Source organism: Salarias fasciatus, chromosome 7 (assembly GCF_902148845.1).
Source record: "Salarias fasciatus chromosome 7, fSalaFa1.1, whole genome shotgun sequence".
NCBI classification, from domain to species: domain Eukaryota; kingdom Metazoa; phylum Chordata; class Actinopteri; order Blenniiformes; family Blenniidae; genus Salarias; species Salarias fasciatus.
Genome location: NC_043751.1, coordinates 20,956,917 through 20,979,893, shown reverse-complemented (window position 1 = coordinate 20,979,893; position 22,977 = coordinate 20,956,917). Strand labels below are relative to the sequence as shown.

Sequence of the window (22,977 nt, the reverse complement as noted above, 5' to 3'; positions counted from 1 at the left end):
TTTGAGGAGCGATCATCATGGCTGTCTAATTATCTGTCAGTGGAGGAATGAATTCTTTGCCACTGTCCTTGTTTTACAGGCACTGTACTGTGAAGATGACTTTGTTATATACATGCTGGTGAAGTAGATTGAACTGAACTGATAAGTCTTATCTGTCATAAATGACACTCAGCTGTTTATCTTTAATACTAATTCAAATGTACTGTAAATGGGAAGTATACTTATTTTTCACCTAGCAGTTTCTTTTCCTAGCTTTTCAGCTGTGTAAATATGAAACATTTGTTATCAGTTAGTAAACAGAATAACTTTGAAGTTTGTTGACCAGGACCCGTCAGAGAAAATGCCTTTTTTCATGCTGGACAGTACTTGACTACTGACAGTGCTTTAATGATCATTTTCTACAGATTTTCTTTCTCTGAACAAACTAAGACAAAGTCAGCGTCTTAGTTTTGTTTTGTGCTCAGAAAATAAGATCAAGGCTTCCCTCACAGAGGGCATTTCATGATTGAATTGTTGTGTTTTTTGAGTTTTGTAGCTGACTTAGTGTTAAATGAGCTCTGTGTCGAGTCAAACTCAGCAGTAAAGTGAGGAGTTCTGTGAGTTTTCTTGTAATGATGCTCCTCAGCAGCAACTCTTAAGCCCTTGGAAAGCTGTTTTAATGTCTGTCTGAATTTGAAAGGTGTATGTATGCATTTGTGGGATGTGCAGATAAGGTATAAGAGTATGTAGTTTTTTGCATAATGACATACCATTGCCAAGCTGTAACATTTGGCACATTTTTAAACCCAAATCTTCTGCTCATCCTTCAAATGTTAAAGGGCAATAAACAGGATTCCCAACAGAATTAACAAGAAACACGGCTACAGCAGAGATGTCATCTGCAAAGAAAGTATTACTTTTCTGACTTGAGTCTCAAGCATCTACTAGATTCACATGATTTCACACGCCCGGCAGTTTAAATCTGATTAACTTGGAATTTAGTGTTTCGTAAATAGCAGCATTTTACAGTTTCTGTTGTCTACCAATGAAAAAAAAAGTGAGAGATCGCATTAACAATCATCCTTTCTCTTCTTAAGCTACATGAAGTTGATTTTTTAGTGACTTGTTACTGAATTCAGTATATTTTTTAGTGTTTGTGTTAATAAGTGTTTATCTGTTCCCTCACAGATACCAACTAACTTCGACTAACAACTGCAAGCTGACTGTAGACAAGCAACATCTCTGCTCCATAATAAAGCCACTTGAACAACAGAGCACTACTTTCACGAGCAAAAACAAGAAGAGGACGACCGACGAGCAACCAGCCAACACACACGTTGACACTTGACCAGCTGGGGCTTGAGATAAATGGCTGACAAGCAGATCAGGTAAGGTTAACTACAGTAACACTGCTTTTGATCAGAACTGTCACTGCTTGCTCCACATTTGTTATATTTATCCCTGCCTCTGTGGATTTTCTCCAGTTTGCCTGCCAAATTGATCAATGGGGGGATCGCTGGCCTGATTGGAGTGACCTGTGTGTTTCCCATTGACCTGGCCAAGACTCGGCTGCAAAACCAGCAAAATGGATGTCGCCTTTACACCAGCATGTATGAACGTTTTTAGCATTTTATTTATTATTAACCACACAATCGGTCATGTTACTTCCAGGTGGGACAGGTTGACTCATAGCATGGTTGTATTTCAGGTCAGACTGCCTTATTAAGACCATCCGGTCAGAGGGGTATTTTGGGATGTACCGAGGTAAGAGGAGGACTTTCATCTTCACTCCAGCTTCACAGTGAATCATTTGAAACTGCATTGTGCACCATTTAATTGTTTTCCTTCTGTTGTGTTATTTTTTTCTGGATCTTTGTCATTGCAGGAGCCGCGGTGAACTTGACACTCGTCACACCAGAGAAAGCTATCAAGCTGGCTGCTAATGACTTCTTCAGACATCACCTCTCCAAGGATGGGTGAGGCACGAACCGAGCACACACACACACACACACACACACACACACACACCGACCCCACCTTTGCACTGTGATCACCTGGTCTGCTCACCAACATATAACACGAGTTGTCCAGTTTCACACCAGCGCTCTAGTCAACCCCCCCCCCCCCCCCCCCCCCCCCGACTGCTGTCATCTCTTCAGCAGTGAGAATTTCACACTGGTCTGTTAACCGTGGTTTATAAGCATTTGGATGGGAGTCGCCAGATTTTTAGTCTTAAATTATATTACCAAGTGAAATTAGCTCATATCATTAGCACATTAATCTGTTCTTGTGCTTGACATGATAAGGAAACAAAGATTAGCCTCCCCACTACCAATAAAGATAACTCCTGTTCCAAGAACTGTGCGATTGAAGCTGTCCAAGTCTCACCTGTCAGTTTAACGTGCGCTGTGATCTGATCCTGCATTTTTTTTTTTCTTTTTTCCCTCCAGAAAACTCACTCTGTTGAAAGAGATGCTGGCCGGATGTGGAGCAGGTACATGCCAGGTGGGTGAGTTGTTAGTGACCTGCCGATTTCAGCTCTTCTCCTGTCAGATGGCACGCAGGAGCCACTTGCCTCGTTTGTTTCCGCCTGCGGCTACAGCCGGCCACAACCACATTTAAATGCACGGTGGTAGCCACAGAAAACATGCTTGGTGTTCGTCTCTATGGATTTTCTTATCTGCGATCTGAAAGTGACTAGAAACATCCCATTTTAGTGAATGATTTCTAGTCACTGAAATGTTGTCCAGTGAACAGGCACTACAATGGGATCTGGATGTGAGTGATCAGATAAGACGCTTTGAGACTACTTGGCCATGTGAACCGAGTGAATGAGTCAGAGGGAAGTGCTTGTTGTCAATGAGGGCAAAGGCTTCCAGCCCCAGGAACGTGATTAGATTAAGTGCAGCAGACCTTGGATTAAGATTGCTTCTGAGAACATGGCCATCTCACCCTTAATCCAGTTAACTAGTTACTACTTGTGGATTAGAGAGGGAAACAGGAGTTGACATTTTGTCAGTTTAATGCCAGCAGGTTTACGCTGGGCGCACATCACACCTGACAAAGAGAGGAGTAATCGGTCGTTCATTCTCCACTCAAAATGACTTCCAGTCTAAATAGAGATTAGATAACATACAGTCGGCAGATGTCTTCATTGTGAATGGTGTAGCTGATCACGTTCATTGTGCTTTTGTTCCAGGTTATTGTCACAACTCCTATGGAGATGTTGAAAATCCAGCTCCAAGACGCTGGACGAATTGGTAAGAGGAAATTAAATGCAGCTGGAGCTTTTATTGCTGGTTTGCTGGACAAACAGCGGCCTCATGTGGCTGTGTCAGAGATGGCAGCTGTTTTTTTTTTGTCCTATTTTCTCTCTCTGTTTTATTCCACTATGCATTCAAAATGTCTCCCCTTGTGTCTGATATTAGCTGTTGGTAATCTAGGTTTGCCTTTTATAAATTTAATGGTCTGGTTCTTGTGCATTGCAGCTGCTCAGAGGAAGCTTATGCCAGAGACTGTGGCAGCCGGTACTGTGGAAGCCAAGTCCCCAACAGCCATGCAGATTACCAGACAGCTACTGAAGGAAAAGGGCATTGCTGGCTTGTATAAAGGCCTCGGCGCCACATTGCTCAGGTGAAACTGATTTTACAGCCGGCTTTCAGTTTTAACTGCAAACCGATTTATTTATTTCATCTAACGCTCTTTTTTTTTGTGTCTTTCTTTGAAGGGATGTACCTTTCTCTATCATCTATTTCCCACTGTTTGCCAACCTGAACAACCTGGGAAAAAGAGGCTCGGATGGCCCCGCTCCTTTCTACGTGTCATTTATATCTGGCTGTCTCGCAGGGAGCACAGCGGCAGTCGCCGTCAATCCTGTGGACGGTGAGCCTTGAGGACGACAACGGTTTATGTCTCCACTTGTACCTTCTTGCCACACATTCATCTGGATCCGCTGTGTTGCAGTTATAAAGACCAGGCTGCAGTCCCTGACTCGGGGGAGCACGGAAGACACGTACAGCGGAGTGACCGACTGTATCAGGTGACCTCCTTTCCTCTGCCCCCGCCACAGCACGTGTGAAGCTGCACGTAAAGCGCGGCGCCCCGGCCGTATGTTCCACTTTTATGTAACGAGGTTTTCATTTGCCCCCCAGGAAAATCCTGCGTAACGAGGGTCCAACAGCCTTCCTGAAGGGAGCGTACTGTCGAGCCCTGGTCATCGCGCCGCTGTTTGGCATCGCCCAGGTGGTCTACTTCCTGGGCGTGGGTGAATTTATCCTCAGCTTCTTGCCTAAAAAACACGACTAAGAAGCAGCTCCTCTCTGCCTTTCCCTCCCATCATGCATCACACCAACTGCGTGAGAATTCATCTCGTTCTGAGTTCCTGCCTGGTCAAAGTGCGACCAGTCAGTACTTTTTTTTTTTTGTTGTTGTTTAAATTTGTTGTGTTGAATGTTTAAATAGTTCAGGACAGAGCCTTTTTTTGCCAAGCTGCCTGTGGTGGCACACCAAATTCCAGTTGGCAGGCTCATCTCGCTCTCTGGAAATGAAGCCACAAATCAGCTTATGTTGTCAATGGAATATTGCGTTTTAATGACATTCTTCTATCACATTTTGGATATGATTGTTGAATTTTTGAATTGGACGTGCTGCCCTGGGTCGCTGCAGTTTGTGCAAGCCCGAGAGTACCGAATTTATCAAACCTCATTAGCCTTTTACTGATAACAATAACCTTAGAAATCAGTTTAAAATATGAATTACAAGAAATTAGCAGTTAAATTCAATTTCTTTACTGAGGAATCTAGTGAAATACAGACACAAACATGTGATCTTACCTATTCTTAGAGTGTTCATAATAAAAGGTAAGACAGAGAATCAGATTTAGATTTGCTTATGTTTCAAATACCCAGACAATGTGTTGACGTGATACCAGCTCAGTCCCTACGATCTTTCCTGGGAAGCCACATCCCTTCCTGTAAGTGGTTGTAATGAACTCAGCCATTCGGCTCAAAGCAGACTTTGATTGCCTCGGCTTCTCTTAGCAGATCAAGTTCCATCTGATACTCGGCACTACCACAGTGGTTCAACTGTTTCTCCTCCCCGTTAGGATATCTCTTATTTCCAGGTTACACACTAGAATGGAGCAACAGTGTGCAACGTTTGGGCATTATGCACTACTACAAACTACACGTACCCATTGTTTAAACTCGACTCAGAGACACGGACAGAACACACAACGGAATGCTGCTCCTTGCCTTTGTAGTAAAACTACATGGCGAGTGTGTTGTTCTCCAGGCCACACCTTAGTCCTCGATGCCTGCAAGTCTATCAAAGGATGGAATATATCGTTTCATTAGATGCAGCCTAATGTGTAATGCCAGTTTTCTGCTTTGTCTTTACAGTGGACTCAGATGAATGTGTTAGTTAGAAATGGCAAAAGAAAGCTAAGCTAGCAGTAAAGTGATCAGACGTAGAGCACAGTCAGTCTGCAGTACTTCTCACCCCTTCAGACGTAATTATATTTTGTTTACAGATGAGTTAAAACTCGATTTTAAATGTCCAAACTTGAATTCAGTGGCAGGACCCAAAGAGCTAATGGAAAAAAAAAAGAAAAGAAAAGATTTCTTTATCAGAAAATCAAACCAATGTTTTTCAGTGTTATATGTGTTTTTTTCTTCAAACCAAAACATCTGGGCTTGTTGGCTTTATTATTATTATTTTTTTTTTTTTCTTTTGCTTAAAGCTGCTAGGGTAAGCAGTCTAGTCTTATCTCGTTTATGCATCACAACACTGAAGCCGTACCATTGGCTTATCTCATCGGATATCAAGGTGACTTTGACGTGTGTTATCCAATCACATTCCTTCCTTACTCCCACTGTTCAAGCAGCTGGTCAATTGTAGGGTTGCACTGTGGATATACATGCAACTTTTTCAATATGTACTCGTGGGAGTGAGCTTTATTTATCAATATTCCTTTATATAGACAGTATCTCATTATATATATGTATGTGTTGTTGTTTTTTTTTTTTTCTGTGTCAAAGTGTCCTCCTTATCTATATTGTATATATGCAGATTCTGTGAATTTTAAGTTTCTGGATTTATTGTTTATTTTGTACATGATGGCTTATTTGCACACCTACCTCTCCAGTTCCCCCTCATCAATTCATATTGTGATGATTTATTGTTATGATGATGACGTGGACATATCAGATGAAGTAACTTAAATGCAACAAGCATTAATTGAACCTAAATGCAGCATATTATTGAGTGTTTTGCTTTTCACTGTATGCAACGAGAATTCGAGCATAGATGACATGTTTCCGGAGGTGCCATTTCTCCTGAGAAGTCGGTTAAAGTCTGTGGATCAGCCTGTTTTCTACTGTCGATTCACTTTGGACCAAATGAGACACTGTTGGAGTTAGTTGTTGGAAAAAGGGTAATAGCAATGCTGAAATGAAATGAAATGTCACACACCCTGTACACGACTAGTGAAGACCCGTCGACATCAGGCAGTGAAGTACGCCTGTCTTTTTGAATGGTGCTTCTTCTGTTTTTTTTTTCTTAAATGAGGTAGCTGCAGTATGACGGTGGCTGCACAAACGACCAAGGCTGTATCGACTGAACCGCACTGAGTGAGCTGAACTCGGTGTTATCAATGTCTTAACTGAAAGCCATAGGTTAGGGAGGCAAAGCCCGGCTTAAGCTGACACCTTTTACCGTGGCGGTAGATGACAAGTTCAGCCACTGGAAAATGGAGAAGAAAAAAAAAAAAAAACACACACACACACAAAAAAAATACCCCAACAGAGATTCACCTGCTCGTGTGGGTTTGGCTTTATAAATTACTGTTGTTGTTTTTCTTTATGACATTCCAAGTTCATCTCGTATATGCTGTTATCGTGATTACATTGCCTATTTCTGTGTTGTTGGGTTGTTGTTATGGTTTTTCTGCCCTTTCCCTCTCCTCCACTTTTTATCAGTTTTTTTTTCTTTTTTCTGTTGAATCTTGAAAATGTTGTGCAAATTATTCTGTTTGACTCAGCTGTGAATTCTCACTGACCTTGTGCTTTTGGTTTCGTATGTGCGTGTGTGTGTGTGTGTGTGTGTGTGTGTGCGTGCGTGTGCGTGTCTGACGGTGTAGTGCTGTAGTTGATGTGTAGTTGTTAGTGTGACACTGCGGTATTTTCCTCTTTTGATTGTCAGTCCCATGCTCTCTCTCTCTCTCTCTCTCCCTCTCCCTCTCTCTCTCTCTCTCTCTCTCTCCTTTCTATCTATCCGTCACAGTCCTCTGCCACATACTTTATCCAGCATCCACCGCCGGGTTGCAGGGTAACACAGAGGTCCTGATGAAACACCAAATATCTGACTTAGAGTGTAAACAATCAAGAAAGCACAAAGGTTGATTAGGCACAGGAGAGCATGTGGCCAGCTTGGGAAACCCACGTGCTTCTTTTGTAGACAAATAACTGATGTATTTCTGCACAGATGTTGACTGATATAAGATATGAAATAAGTTCTGAGGTCTCGTGACAGAGGCTTATCTATGTCTGTAAAACTGGAATCATAGGGCTGAGACGACAGATCATCAATGAGAGATCCCACATGATGGTGTCCGCTACGTTAGCCATCAGCAGTTATCCACAATAAATGTATATCGCCTACATATTCTAAACAAATCAGATTATAAGAATGTAACTTAGATATTATAAGATGTATTATAATTATAGTGAAGAGTTTATTACATTTTAATCTATAAAGATTTGTGCTTTATGTACACACATACACTGAATAATTCATGAACCAGCTCACTGATATGCAATAAGTAGAAATCACACAGAAACACAGTAGAGAAAAACACACACACGCACACAAACAACAACAACAAAAAAAGAATCACTGAACACAATCAGTTGATAATAACTACACAAAATGTATGCATAATCCAAATGGGGACCTTGGAGGCCTTTTGGGGCCAGAGCTCGATTCACGGCCTCTATTCTCTTCCTCCACGAGGAACTGTGCATCACAGCACTTTAAAAGCAACGACCCCTCCCCGTCACGCCGCTTGTCCTCCTACAAAGTCTCTCTCTCTATGGACACAGGGGATGTTTTTGGGTATGTGTGGTGAAAGACACAGTTGTCATAGACATTGTTTACAATGCAATGAAAAAAAAAAATCATAAAAATTTGTGTTCCCTGTCACAATTTGCTGTTCAATAAAGTGACTGTCCTAAAATTGGCTGATGTTGTATGTGCTTGGGGTTACAAATGTTTTCCAGACGAATGTCCAGACAGATCAGCAAATGTTTTATTTGTAATAATGCTGTGAAGGCGAAACAGGAAAACTGTATTTTGAAGCCCGCAACTGTGACATTGAGGCTCCTGGGGGCATTTGGAACAGCCGAGGCTGGTGTGAGGAGCATCCGCCACCGGGTGTCAGTGTGGGGCTGCAGTGGAGCTGGAGTGCTCTTGTGGTGGGAGTGTGAGGAGTGTGTGAGCAGTGTGCCTCACACTACAGGTGTATGAGCAGAGCCCGGGCGGTGGCGTGGCAGTAAATCACGCGCTCTGATCTCACTCAGAGCCCCATCTCATTCCCAGTCGTGCTAGTTTCTGTCTCTTGCAAGCGGTGGCAGATTACACCCCTCCGTGGGCCTTCTCTCACATGTGGTCTGCAGCATTTCACTTGATCTGTCTGCATGTTTACAAGTCACGAGACAAAGGAAATATGGATTTCCAGATGAATTTCACTAAATGCTTGGAGATGACGAATCTTGCATTACCTCAGCAGTCCTTTTTGTTGGCTGGGGTTTATTCATTATTAATTCTTCGCCGTTAATTCAACATCAGTGTTCATGGTATTTTCAGGAAGCTTTTTTCAGTCACCCTGCAAAAATAATTACATCATAATGCCCTCATATAACCCTACAACACACCGTGCACTCACCTGACGCGACTCCTCTTTGTGTGTTGTGATCTTATTTCAGAGTCAAGTGTCATGTTGGATCTTTGTGCCTCCGTGAGAGACTCCTCTATTCAGACTACCTACTCCAGTGTTTACGCACAGCAGAGATTAGCCCAGGGCTCACTTTACCACAATCACAATACTTTGAAATATAGGAACGAGCACCAGCCACTGTTCTTATTCTCCCAGAAATCCCTTTCGTGCGCCACGACTTAAGCTTCCACTGTGAACTATTATTAGCCTTTTTTTTTTTTTTTTTTTGCTTTCTAGAAAGAGGAGTGGAGAAGGTGGAGAGAGAGGTAGCCTAAGTTGAGCCTGAAGGGAAAGAATGATGAAGGAAAAGGAATATCAAGAGGTGGAGACAGTAAAGGACCATCGACAGGAGGAGCAGGGAGCCAGAGGAAGGGAGGGAGGGCGGGGACGGTGCTGATGTGTATATAGGTCACTAAATCAATGGGAATCAGGTTTTTGAAGGGGAGAGAAAGGGGTATTTATAGAAACCAGTGGAGACAGATGCATCAGTGACAGGCACAATGTTGCTGGGAGCACAGGGGCGGGGTGGGCTGGGATGGAGGTGGTGGTGGTGGTGGTGGTGGGCGAATCTGGGAATAGACTGTGGTCAAATTAGTCTGCAGAGATTTCTCCTAACAAATGGTGAGGGATTCTCAGTAGTGAACAAATAGCAGCCGGCGCAGCGCAAAACAAAATATAATCAAATGGAAATCACTGCAGGATACTTTGAGCAAATGACCTTCCCGGCTCTATTGACAAAATGCAAGCAAACCGTTAGCTGCTCACGGCATTTACATCTACAGTCTGGGTCTACTCATATCCTATTGAATTTCTAATCTGCGATATCAGAGAGCCACATGATTGAATGCAATATTAGCTTTCTATTTTGTGGGCTTGTAAGGAAAATGCATATTTATTACTCGAGCACACTGAAAGCCTGAGAAGCATAATGAAACATTAGGCGGAGAGCGAAGTTGGTTGATCTGTTTTCACTTTATGGGCTTTCCTTTAGAATGCATGGATTAATTGCACGACTTACAGTTTAACAGTATCCACCCAGTGTCAATGCAGGATTCATACTGTACGTTTAATAGTCCTCCATTTATTTCATAATCTCCCATGTCTGCATATACCAGCTTCAAGCCACAAGAACTTCAAGTACAAATGATATTTTTTTTCTCTGTGAACAAGCGGAAAAGTAATTGGAGAAATTGTCTTAAATTGCTTTCTAATTGGCTTTTTCTACAACTGAGTCAAGGTCACAGAAAAAGTGCTCCCTCTCTACTTGCCGGCTGCCTATGTATGACGTGAAACGGTCTGAGTATGAATACTGAATGTTAAAGTCATTTTCGCATCTAATTCAGGGGAACTGCCACTGCAGCCACATCGTCACCTCGCACAGGAAGCCGGTAGCAGGTAATTACTCCCTGAGAACCGTTCGTCTCTGCCCTGTGTCTAGTAATGTGGGCAGTGAACTCGCACAAGACAGTGTCTTCACAATGCAAGAGCATGTGAAAAGGGACACGGGTATGCGGCAGGTGGGATGAAATGAAAAGACCAGATGGGTTCCGACTTGCCCCGCGTTACATCAGTGTTTACTGACAGCCAGGCAGGACTTCCATCGGATTTAACAAATTGATTAATTAAAATGTGTCACTCAGACGGCAGCACGCCGTTGCTTTAATGACTAATTGGTCACACTGTAGTGGTTACTGCCTCTCAAGTAACATAATGTTTTCATTTCAGTCACTTTAAAATCACTGTAATCCAATTTTGGAGAAAAATAGTGCAATTTTTTGGATTACTCAAAAGATATATTATTATATGTAACTCAGCTGATGGTGGGGGGAAGAAAAGGTCGAGCCTGAAGAGGCCGTCAGTCCATCACAGGGCAAATGCAAAGAAGAAGACAACTACGCACATACATATCGTATAAAGTCTGTGATCAATTGTTACTGAACAGAGGGAAAGAATTGAGAAAACCTGCACAGGGTGAACATGCAAACTCAAAGGTTCCAACGCCGGGAACTGAATCATGGATTATTTTTGGACGATTGCGGACCACTGTCCCATCCTGTGGCCACGACGGATGTCCATCGCTGGTTTTTTATATGTTTTACATAAACAGTTAAACCATAATATTTTAAGTTTAAAACAGAAAAAGTTCAAATATTGACACAGCAGAAGCTGGGATTCTTCCCTTCATAAATGACTCATTCAGATTAATCAGTTGTCAAAATTGCTGGCAGTTCATTTTCTGGTGATCAGGTAATCATTTCAGAATACTGAACTTGTGATCGTCATGAATTTTGATAGATTAAGCTCGTAGTGGCTTAAAAATAACTCTGAGTTGCTGGGGTAGAAAATAAATGGGCTGTTTAACCAAACATGTATTTGTTCAGGTTGATTTGTTGGATGTTTGATGTGTCCTTGATTTCTCTTTGAGCATTTTTCTGCATGTTTTTAACTAAAAAAAAAAAAATCAAACAAACAGAACACAACCAGACAACTGTGAATCCTAAACTATAGCTGTTATTGTTATCAAGCTTGTGTAGTATTTTGTTGAAGAGTTTACAAAGGGAACAGAATAACGTGATGTTAAAGAGAATGACGGAACCAACGGGGGACATGTCCGACACCAGATTGATGTTGACAGTGAAAAATGAAGATGTCATGTGCTGCCTCTTTTCAATGACAATGAATCAACTCAACCAGCAAAAGCAAGAAGACTTGAATAACTGAGTGGTTGTTAAAGTTTGGGAGGATCTCCTCAGAAATGAAAACTCGTTCCATCCCTGGATTCCTAAAGGCTGTGATGATAACAATCCTAGCTCTTCTTTTATTGACCTGAAAGGTAGTCTACAACTGGTGTCACACTTATGTTTTTTACGACAAAGTGTATTTTATCATTCAAATTTGAAAGAAATACAATGGAAAAGGGCATCACCACTAACTGAACAACTGAAAAAACACTTTCATTCTGTAGACTTTATGTCTACACCCCCATTGCTATGAACCAGATCTGCCCCTGATGTTGTTTGACTTATTGGATGGAAATTTAGACAGGAGTTGAAAAAAAGGGGGGAATCTAAAAATAATTTGTCCCCAAAAAGTCAATTTTTGCATGAGTGCTTTAGCATCCTAATGAGATATTTGTGCTGATAGCACTTTGACTCCAGTATATACATGATGTTGACTGCGGGAGGGTTTTGGCACGCATTGTGGTGCTTTGACTTCATTAAACCATCTGTACACTTGCACCACTAAACACGTTTCCAATTAGTCCATGGAGCTGCTGGGATGCAGGCTCTGACCAAATCCTGTGTCTGCTCCCCTCATTACGAGAGACAAGGATTTTTATTTTATTTTTTTTATATTTATTTTATTTTATTTTAAAGTCCAAACAAAGGGAGCAAACAGGACTTTCTTTACTCAGCAGCAAAAGTCACTTTCCCCATTTTGTCCTTCGAGCCAGTGAGAGAGAGAGAGAGAGAGAGAGAGAGAGAGAGAGAGAGAGAGAGAGAGAGAGAGAGAGAGGGAGGGAGGAGGAGGGAGGTAGTGAGTCTCAAACTGGTTAGCCTACCTATCCACTAGGAGGAGAGGAGAGGCTGTTGAGGAGCATCACAACAATAAACAGCTACTACACACCGCGCGCCACGCCAGCCGGAGTTCACCACACACACACACCGGAGGAGTACCGCCAGCAGGAACCGGAGACCCCCCTCCCTCCCCTCCGCCGCCGCCGCCGCCGGGAGCGAAGCCACAGCCATGTATCTGAACAGGGAAGAGGACAATAGCAAAGGTAAGATCCCGGGAAGACGCGCCGCCGCTGCTGCCCTGACAGTTTCAAGGTGTTTGGCTTCTCTTTGAGGTGACTGACTGGTGGGGACGGTCACACCCCCGCTGCTGCCCCCCCCTCCCCCGGTAACCCTGCTCGGTCTCCATCCTCTGTCACGGAGCGGGTGTGTTTGGTTAAAAGTGTGGGCTGTCATTATGTAATATCAGTGCAGTTAATTGCCTTCCTCGGAGGAGGGGTGCTCCTCTTTTTTTTTTTCTTCTTTTCTTTTCAGCGCAATCAATAGTAAACCTGTTGTAGTCTGCCACGCGCGTGAATTACCCCCGCGTGCACGTGCCGCTCTTGATGCTTCTCGGACACCTTACAATAGCCACTTAAGGGCTGCATAATGCAAGGTCAAAGCCTTTCAGCTACAGCGGAGCCCAAGTGCATACAGGTCCTGTCTCTGCACGCGCTCCCGTCGACATCCTGCAGAAATCCCAGCGACTCTCGCGCTGCGGAGATAACCGGAGGGGCAGAGAGGGGGCACAAAGGAGGAATATTTGAGTAATCTCTCCCACGTGTTTTCGAGGCGTGATTTTTTTTTTTTTTTTTTTTTTTCCTCCTCTCATCCCAGAAACACGCTCGACTCGCGGTTCCCGCTGTTCCCCGCGAAGCATAAATAACTCTCCGGGGCTGAGCGAGGTAATGCTAATTACCACCTAAATCTTCAGGTTATAGGAGAATAACACCTGCTGCTACACCGAGGGAGGGGGAGGGGGAGGGGGGGGGGGGGGAGGGGGGCGTGAGGAGGAGGAGGAGGTGAGGGTGGTGTTAAAAAGAGCAAAAAGGCAGAGTGGGAGGAGCCGGTTTTGTTCATTTCCCTGTGATGTGAGATAATGGGATCTCTGCACACACACAGACCACAACATGATACTGTAAAGGGGGGCTGTGTGCAGCAGCAGCAGCAGCAGCCTGCAGGGGAGAGGAGGATGAGGATGGTGGCTTCAAACAATGATGCAAGTCACACCAGTGTGTGTGTGTGTGTGTGTGTGTGTGTGTGTGTGTGAATGTACTGGAGGAAACCAAATGACACATCAAACGCAGGACCTCTTCGAAATGCTATGAAACAGGCTTAGGTCACACCCCCCCCCAAAAAAAAGCTGCTGAATGTGTCAGTTTAGCGATCTGGTTTGATTTCAAGGTGAGGCCAGTTAGGATTTAATGTATAAACACTTAAATCCATCCACATACCCGAACGCTTTAACCAGTTCAATTGCTGATCAGTTGGCGGAGCCGATCCCATCGAACAATAGGCGGAGGCAGGTTACACTCTGGGCAGATCAGACAGACAGCCACACACTCTCACACTATGATTATCCCCACATTTAAGAGGAAACACACGCACATGCTGGACAAGGACTCAAACCCACAAATAGGTGTTTGAGCTGAGAGTGCTAACCACTGCACCAGCGTGTGGCACCCAGCATGAGTTATTGATGTACAAAACATCAACGCTGTGTTTACAGGACAACATTTTCAAGTGTAACTGGTCAATTTTTATTGCCTTTTGACAACAGCCTCTGAAAACTGAACGTGTTGAAAATGGCTTCCAATCCGTAATGCTTTTCAAAACGCTCCCATCTCCATGTCAGTGTAAACAGAGAGGGCACAACTTGTCGTGTACCGGCAGGTGCGCACTGCAATTGCAATTGCAGTGTGCATTGTTTTTCTGCACATGCACAACAATAGCAACAATTCTGGATTCCTGAATAATGCATGCACTACTAACTCTTTGGAATATAACAACACTTGTGCAACCAACAAAAACAAAGAAACACATGTTTATGTTTGAATTGAGGATGTTTTCTGATTGTTTTGTAAAAGATTTTGGCTTCAGTTCAGGCTGATAGTCTATTCTTTTTCAATAAATAATGATGATTAGACATGATTTTTTCTTTAGAATTGGCCAGTAAGAGCCAGAGTCAGGTGGTCCATAGTGATGGAATACAAGTCTATTTGAATTGAAAGCAAACTAATATTTATTAGACGCATGTTTGGCTTAGTAATGCAGTGTTTCAAGTTGCATATTTGCTCTTAGTATTTTAAGTGCAGATGTCAGACACTCTGACAGTATGCATCAACGTAGCTCTTCACTACACAAGCTGTAGGGCCCTTTTAATCCTTTAAGCCCCGCCCACCAGGCTATTTCAATGCATTTTTAATACAGTTAAGCCAATTAACTCAACACCTGTTCCTTTATCATATTCCAAATGCATTTTTTTTTACACCAAGAAAGTTCTTGAAAATAAATGGAAGAAAGAAACAGTCTTAAAAGAAAACCAAACTGACGCTCATGGTACTATCGAACAGCTGATTGAGCTTCAGGTTGCTTCAGGGAGCATATGAACACACACCCACACAGGTAAGCCGACTGACGCTCAATGATGTGAGACTCCGAGTAGATTCCCAAGTGTGCGCTCCTTTCCAACCCATCGGGCTGGCCTAAGCAGTAAACCAACCGCAGTGAGCGTGAATCAGCTGTGTGTGTGCATGCAAGTGAGTGAGTATTTTCTCCGACTGTGCTCTTCCTCAGCCGCAGAAATAGAATAGATAGGAGGAATATTTGAACTGACCATTGTTAGAGAGTCACAAATAAAAACTCCACTGCAGAAAACTCATCTGAGATTAAAGGAAGTTTTAGAATCCATGCACAGTACGCTGCAGAAACTGACGGCCATCACTCTCCTGTGATACAATCAGCAAAAGGTCCCCAAATATCTGCTTTAATAAGGTTTTAGAGGAACAATGTCAAATTTCTTAAAGCTCTTTCACAGTGCTTGTTTTTGGTACAACCACATCCAACATCAGAGCTCGCTGCGGTTTCATAGGAACAGTCGGCTGAGCAACTGTATCGCGGAGCAACCAGCTGCAGATAGCCCGGCGCCATCTCGATACATCAGCCCACAGGGCACAATTTAATAAGTAAGCAAATAAATAAGTAAATGGCCAGGACCAGGAAAGATTAGCTCGTGTGGCAGCACCTGGTTTACACTCACATCATTGTTTTGTTCGAGCTATTGATCAAAAGCTTGTGTGCGATCAATGGTCCAGGGCATGATTGACTTGCTTGACATTTACAGTATGTCCACAATTAACTGAGCTGCAAGCGATGAATACTGTTAATGCTGTGTTTAAAGTTAGGTAGAAAGCACTGGCCTACGAAGACGCTAAACCAATAGTAGATCATGTCAGACAAGGGAAAACTGGGCAGCGTAGGACCTTGTGGGGTATGCGGGCATCACGGTGCTGGAGGTCAAGGGGGTCATCGGCGGGCGTCGTGAGAGGAAAGCGCATCGGAGCGCCAGTGTGTTGTTTCGTGTCGACCTGCTGTTAAACCTGGTGGTCATTCAGCTCCAGGATAAGACAGAAAGTGTATTTCCAGGTAATAATGAAGCGTATTCAAGGTAGTGAAGCCACGAGGAGGCTGGCTCCCAATGCGGTGGGCTACTATTGTAAGTAAAGGAATCAATACTTGATTGACAGCTCTAATTGATTCCCATGAGCGGGTGTTTCCCTTCACTGCGCTGCCGTGGCCTTTAAATTCACACTGCGTCTCAAGGTGGACTGGCAGGGCGAGGGAGAGAGCTCTACCAGGGATGTATTGATTATGGCCTCGGAGGATTAAAGCGGGGTAAAGACAAACATCATGTGTGAGTCTGACAGACTGTCGCCTACCGTCACATAAACATCTGAAACGAAACCAAACGCGGACTCTGGTCGATACAAAACTTAGGAACGAGAAGTAAATGGTACAATGTCGAAAGGAGTTAATGCTGAGGATAATTTAGCACCGTATTATTGCCTTTTCAGTTTGATGGCTAAATGGTTTGATGTTTGTTCTCATTGGAAAACATTCAGCCACTGTTTAGATTATGTACCGAGCTCCAGCAGGGATTGATTGTTGGTCATCAAAAACTAACCTGGGACCATTCTGACTAATCAACTGTCAGCAGAGATCATTAATGGGTGAAAATATGAAAAGTGTTTAATATTATTTGATATTTCATGAGTGTTATGTAGCAGTTGACAGCTGGAGTTCAGTCCAGTCTCTTATCTGTAAATCTATCTGCTGTTTTGATGTTCACTGGTACAAATGGAGATTTTTAATCTGCTTCACACACATTGTGTGTGCGATGTTCGTGTCAGGCCGGTTGGCTGGGCCCTCAAGCTCAGTAACTCCACCGTCAACAAAGCACTTGTTCTGGGACGTTGGGGCTCTGTGGACAAGCGGAATGTTTTCGCTGGAAAATAAAACCCGGGCGGCTGTGAAGCCTTTCAGCAGGCAGAAGAAGGAAGTGCTCAGAAATCTCCCGGAAGATGCAAGTGTTGACTTTGGTGTTGATGAAACCCAGTGGGGCGGCAGCAGCTGAAGACATGTCTGTGGACATTTCAGTGAATTTGAAGAAGCTTGAGTTTGGAGTCTCCCTCTCTCCACACTCATAAATGCGATTTTCATTTTACTAGAAATGCAATATTTATTTTCATAGGAAAACTTGGCATCCCAGAGCAATCATCCTCTCGTTTTTTTTTTTTTTTTTCTTCTTCCTGAGCCCAGATAAAACTCCTCTGATGTTGCCTCCGGTTCAGGAGCGTCTTGACACAGAGGAATTGCAGCACTTGTAGTCGATTTCCCGGACACGTCTGTGTGTGGTTGCGTTTGATGTTCTGACTCCAGCTTCGGTCCACTCTTTGTGAAGCTCCTGCAAGTTCTCCAGTTTGCTATGCCTGATAATCTTTTCATGGTACCCTTGTGGCTTTTGCACCGTTTTAGTTCCACACGCCGTCCCTCTGAGTTTCTTCTTACCTGTCGAGTCAGCAGGAGTACAGTAGTTTGTACTGAACCAGGCTGAAATATCTGTGGTTTCCACTTGATCTATTTCACAAGACGTATTCATATTGGGGTATTAATGTTTTTTTTTCCCACTGTGATTAAATCATCTTTCAGTTCTGTGTTTTTCTTCCAGATTATTTAAAAAAAGAAACACTTTCTTTTGAAGCAGTTTCAATGACAAATAGGGAAGGATGTTTAGGAAGCGGCCCGTTTGCATTCAGATTTTTTTCTTGTTCATATTTGACAGTAAACAAAGTGGAGGGTCAAGGCATAAATATTATACTAAAATACAAAATGGAGACTAATTTAAATGGTAAAAACATAAGGAAAACTGTGATGAGAATTGCAGACTATATGTAGATCGAATTGAAAGCATCTGACGAGCACAAGAAAAGCTGTGACCTGTTCACACTTATGAAAGGTTTGCCTACAAAAATAGGCACAAACGTGATATTGTGTGCCGTAAGCTGCTAAACTAATGAGAGGGGCAAAAAAATAGCACAAACTATCAGTTTAACATGGCTGCCTTCATGAAATTGGATTATTGGGTATAGTTTCTGAGATTGCACAAAATACTGGGATGGATGTAACTGTTTAAATGTTTAACTGTATATTGTGCAGTGTGATTACTGCACTTGAAAATGCTTGTGGTGTTTGTGATGACATATTTTCTGTTTTATACTTTCAAACTTTGACTTTGTGATGGATCTTTCCCCATATTACTTTCTTTTCCATTCTTATTTCTTTACAGTAATGCTGTGTGATAACTTTCTCAACAAACATTTTCAATTCCGTGGTATCACATTTTGTTTTGTGCATGCGGGGGCTCAGCGCTTCACCCCATCACTCCATCGTGAACGCAAGCGAGGCCTAAATGAATCCCTTGTGTGCACAAATGCTTTCACTTTTTAAGCAAAAACATACACAAACTGAAGTGCAAATCATTTACCACATTTTATAGACAAACATCCTTTTAAATGAGGCCTTCCATCTCATAATGTTAAAAAGATGAGAAATTCCGTTTAGCCCAGTTGAACAGGGTGGAATCGCCTCCGTGGGCGGTGCGCTGATCCTCAAACTCTTGTTTCACATCAAAGCTGGCTGCATCTTAACTGTGGTTAATTGTAAACATTTCCCCCCTCTTTTTTTTTTTTTAAATTTGCCTGAATTTAAGGCCAGCTGTGTTCGCGTTTAGAAGGAGCTCTCTGCGCACGCTGGCTTGTATATTTCTTTTTACAGCGATCGCCAGTGAGTGTGAAAAATCTGTCAGGCAGGCAGCGTCATCACCCCATGCATAACTAGAAGACCGTCTCTACTTGTGAAATGTCTGTGCTGCACTTCCATTCGCTCTTCAGCAGGAATTTCAGCGGGTAGTCACAAACTGGAGGGTTTTTTTTTAGTCAAGCTGAAACAGTGCAGTATTCATCTTGTCAAGTCGCAGGGGACCCGCAAATGAAGAGCTGAGCAGCTTCTGGGACGAACTGGCTGCAGCTGGGTGTGTTGGACGGGTGCTGATGCCTGTGTTGATCGATCACAACGAGGGGAAAACGGTTCAGGTCCAGGATAGGTTTGGTGGTGGGGGGGGGGGGGCAGCATGTTCACAGAAGGAACCTGTGGTTGACTGTCTTCATGTATTATGCATGTAATCAACCTGATCGGTAAAAGTGACAACAAGAGGAGGCTAATGCTAATGCAGTCTTTACGGCTCCTCCAGGTTTCGGCTTTGACACCTCGGGACTTCTGGCCCCGTGCTGCACAGTCGCTTTACTGAAACCGAATCCAGTTTATGTCGAAAACAAAATGAAGAAATCCATTTAAAAGCTTTATCATTTTTCCCGAACAGCGTGAAGTATAATCCCTCTGTAAAATGACATTGTGGTACCTCCCTCTGTTGTTCTGGCCCTCAGTCTGAACACACACTTTGTGCATCAGGGACAAATTTGTCTTAAATTTATTTGATGTGTGGTCCCCTACTCCGCCTGGCGCCGCACGATCTCTGTGGCTTCAACATGATCTATAGGAACGCTGTCAGGTTTGCAAAGTGATTTAGGATGATGCCGGCGCTGGTTTTCGGGCTTGAATCCAAACCTCCGGTCGCGGCCACCAATCTTTAAATGATGTGAGTTTGGCATCTCGCAGCGACACTAAGAGAACTCCTCAGGTAAAATGGATTTCTGCGGATAAATCTGCAGCCTAAAGAGGGGACGCCGCGAGCAGATGGCTCCATTTTACTGGAAGAATATCATGAATGAGAATTACTGCTCATTGAATGACGAACAGAATATAAATTTTGTCATCTTTCTAGGATCTCATTATTTTTAATTGGGCGCTGTTCTCAGTGCTGCATTTTATTGTGTATGTTGATTTGTCTTTAGGACTAAATTCCTGCAAAACTTCTGATATTAATATTTCTATTGAAACACTCACTGACAGAGGTATATGATCATGTTTGCGTTTATAAAGGAAATATTGTTCAGTTCAGCTTGAAATAGTCAGAGAGGATTTAAATTACCTGGATATTCATGATAGACGTCTCAGTCTGACGTGTTTGACTGAGCTGAATTATTTGAGAGGAGTTTTCTTGGGCCTTTCAGAGAATCCAGTCCAGCCGAACGCCACTGAAAACTACGACCTTAAAAAATAAGCATTTAACTAAATTAGAAACCTCTCTGGCCGTCTCAAGTAGAAGGAAAAATGATTTTTAAACCAGACTGACGGCAGAAGTGGTGTTCTGTTAAGACGGAATGGGAAAAAAAATAAATAAATTGAGGGTAGATCTTTGATTTTATTATTTTCAAAATAACTGCAAGATAGTGAAATTAGTTATCTTGGAAAAATGGACAGAAGTACTCACTTATTGCTCATGTTTGAAGACATAAAATCCAAACAAATCCAGATGCCATCGTCATGGGAGGCTGAATAATTTTACGATGATTTTTTTTTTTTTTTTTGAGCTGTTCTCTCGATCACTGCTGTTCATAATCGCTGATGGTATTGTTCACATAAGCAGCCCTGTATTTTTTTTATCAGTCCAGTTTGGGCAGTTTTTTTTTTTTCTTCATTTCCCATATTAGACATGCTGTGTGCTCTCATGTACATTCTCAGAATAGTGGCGAGAGCCTGTGTAAAAGTAATTTACTGTAATCACTTACGTCTGAATGAAAAGGCCTTCATTTTGCCCCGGGTTTCGACGGTTCCCGGTTGACTACCTTGCTGGTGTCTTAACAATCCGTAGTATGCATCAAAGGGTTTTAACGGTGATGGAAATGAAATGGAAAGTGTGTGTGTGTGTGTGTGTGGTGGGGGGTCTTTAACGTGGTGTGAAGTGTAGGTGCCAGCAGGAGACTGTGTGTTCCTCACCTCTTTGTTATTATTGCCCTGTAGAAATTGATGATGTCCTTCTACTTCATGGCTGTTTTACTAATGTAGGATGGGAAATTATTTTGGGAGAGGGGGGGTGGCGGAGGAGGCGGGGAGCGTTGCTGTGCTGTAATGTCCTTTTTTTAGAGCAAGATGAATTATAACAGAGCTGGATCCTGGGGAAACCAAAAACAAAAAAAACAAAAAAAAGAGGTTTCTGACTCAACAGCTGCGTTCAACAAGTCTATATTTCTGTAATCGAACTTAAAAGGGAGAGTACGGAGTCGTTCATCCGTGACGCCCCTCTCTGTTTCTCCTGTCATCGTTTTGTTTAAAGCAGTAAGCAGATGCAAGCTACTCTGTTGTCCTGTCAGCCCGCTGTGTGAACATCGGATGCAAAGCAGATGAAAATGTCATATTTTATAGCCAAGCTTGAATTAATCGCATCAGATTCAGTCTGTGAGCATCAGATTGGGGGTGCGCGATCACGGCGGAGACCTTTAGATATGTAAGGTGCGTAAACTCAGACTCAGGAATTGTGTAATTCTAAGGAGCGCTTAATCAGCCCGTTTGACATTTAATGGATCACTCCGTCACTTGAGCTTAAGTTTATTTAGCTCTGAATGGAATAGTCGAACGGTTAACAGCTCCAATTTATGATACAGATGGATGTTGTGAGCCGAGCCATTGGGAGAATCTCAAGGATCTCTGGAGTCAGAGGAACAGGCTGCGATGGAGGCAATTAGACGCTTTTGTAGGAACACCTGCAACGAAACACGGATTTGGACCTGCTGCTTCGCTGTTCCACTGAGGGAGCTCGTCATCCTCCCCCGGTGGAACAGGAAGCCGCATCAGCTGATTAGAGCGACGTCTAATCACACCATGAATCAAGCAATTTGCGCTCGCAGAGAAATAAAATCGCATTTGCAAAGAATAGGATTTGTCTCATTGATTTAACCTGCGGCTTATTAGGACGATCACATAAGCGTAATGTAGGACGCGCATTTTGCAATTTGTCGAAATGTTAGCTGTCGGGTTGTAAATAACGCTAATTCGTTTAGTTTCATTAACCTTTAACCTCGTAACATTTTAAATGGATGTTCAAAACACTCTGGAATGCAGCTTTTAGTTTATGTGGTGCTAATGTATTATTTAATTCAGGCTTTGATAGAATAAAAAAGGTATCATGACCACTTTCTCATGCAGGATACTGCCAGAAAACACTTGCAACCCAGATTTACCAAGATATTTCGACTAACCAGAAAACTTGTTTTGGGAAAAAAAAATCATCACAAAAAGAAATAATTTCAAAAGCACAGTCATCCTCCCACAGTTTGAAAACCTCTCTTCTGATGGTTCCAACTCATTTGTCCAGCAGCGGCATTCAGAACGCTCCACATCCATGTTGCCGAACAAAAAAAAACTACAAATGCGCCGTTTCTGTATTTCGTGGCACATTTAATGATTCCCCTCTTGATTCAAAATGCATAACCGCTCAAAATCCTGACATCAGTGTTTTGTCAACACGAGAATCAGCACACGTCCCTATTTATATGTTCTTCCAGCCACATTAAAGAGCAGTCATTAAATGTTTACATGCCAAGTAATAGGTCTCACCAACTATGATAAATCATTCATGATGGAGGACCTGTTTTCCTCATAGTAGACTTGTTGATGCGGCTTCTCGGAGCCGGAGTTATTTTTACGGTGGGCACTCTCAGCTGACTGGCTCGCGGAGGAGGGGAAAGTCTTTTACTTCTCCTCTCTCTGCCATCTTCTGTCCCTTTCTCCTCTACGTCTCTGCGAGGAGGAGGAGGAGGAGGAGGAGGAGGAGGAGGAGGGGACAGGAAAAGCAGGAGGAGGAGGAGAAAAGGGAGCGAGCCAGTTAACATCAGCCGGCCAGGGGAAGAGTGATAGAAAGCAAGAGCTGGAGAGGCAGACGATAGAGTGGAGGCGAGCGTGAAAAGATGGAGAGTGCAGGAGAGACAGAGGGAGAGG

General features: G+C 43.1%; 2 protein-coding genes across 3 annotated transcripts in view; both read left to right on the top strand.

Annotated features, from left to right (window-relative positions):
- The first annotated feature begins 1,204 nt into the window (after positions 1 to 1,204).
- Positions 1,205 to 5,889, top strand: slc25a22a (solute carrier family 25 member 22a). The gene is made up of 10 exons (XM_030095739.1): positions 1,205 to 1,367; positions 1,464 to 1,589; positions 1,688 to 1,743; positions 1,865 to 1,955; positions 2,430 to 2,484; positions 3,179 to 3,239; positions 3,468 to 3,612; positions 3,707 to 3,861; positions 3,943 to 4,018; positions 4,131 to 5,889. The coding sequence occupies exons 1-10, from the start codon at positions 1,348 to 1,350 to the stop codon at positions 4,282 to 4,284; spliced, it is 939 nt and encodes a 312-aa protein (XP_029951599.1). The 5' UTR covers positions 1,205 to 1,347; the 3' UTR covers positions 4,285 to 5,889.
- A 6,811-nt stretch (positions 5,890 to 12,700) lies between these two features.
- syt7a (synaptotagmin VIIa) overlaps positions 12,701 to 22,977 on the top strand; it is a 78,468-nt gene continuing 68,191 nt past the window's right edge. For both annotated transcript variants that reach the window (XM_030095738.1, XM_030095737.1), the window contains exon 1: positions 12,701 to 12,752. In XM_030095738.1, the coding sequence (XP_029951598.1) occupies positions 12,719 to 12,752 (34 nt within the window). In that variant the 5' untranslated portion in view covers positions 12,701 to 12,718. The remainder of the gene's footprint in view (positions 12,753 to 22,977) is intronic.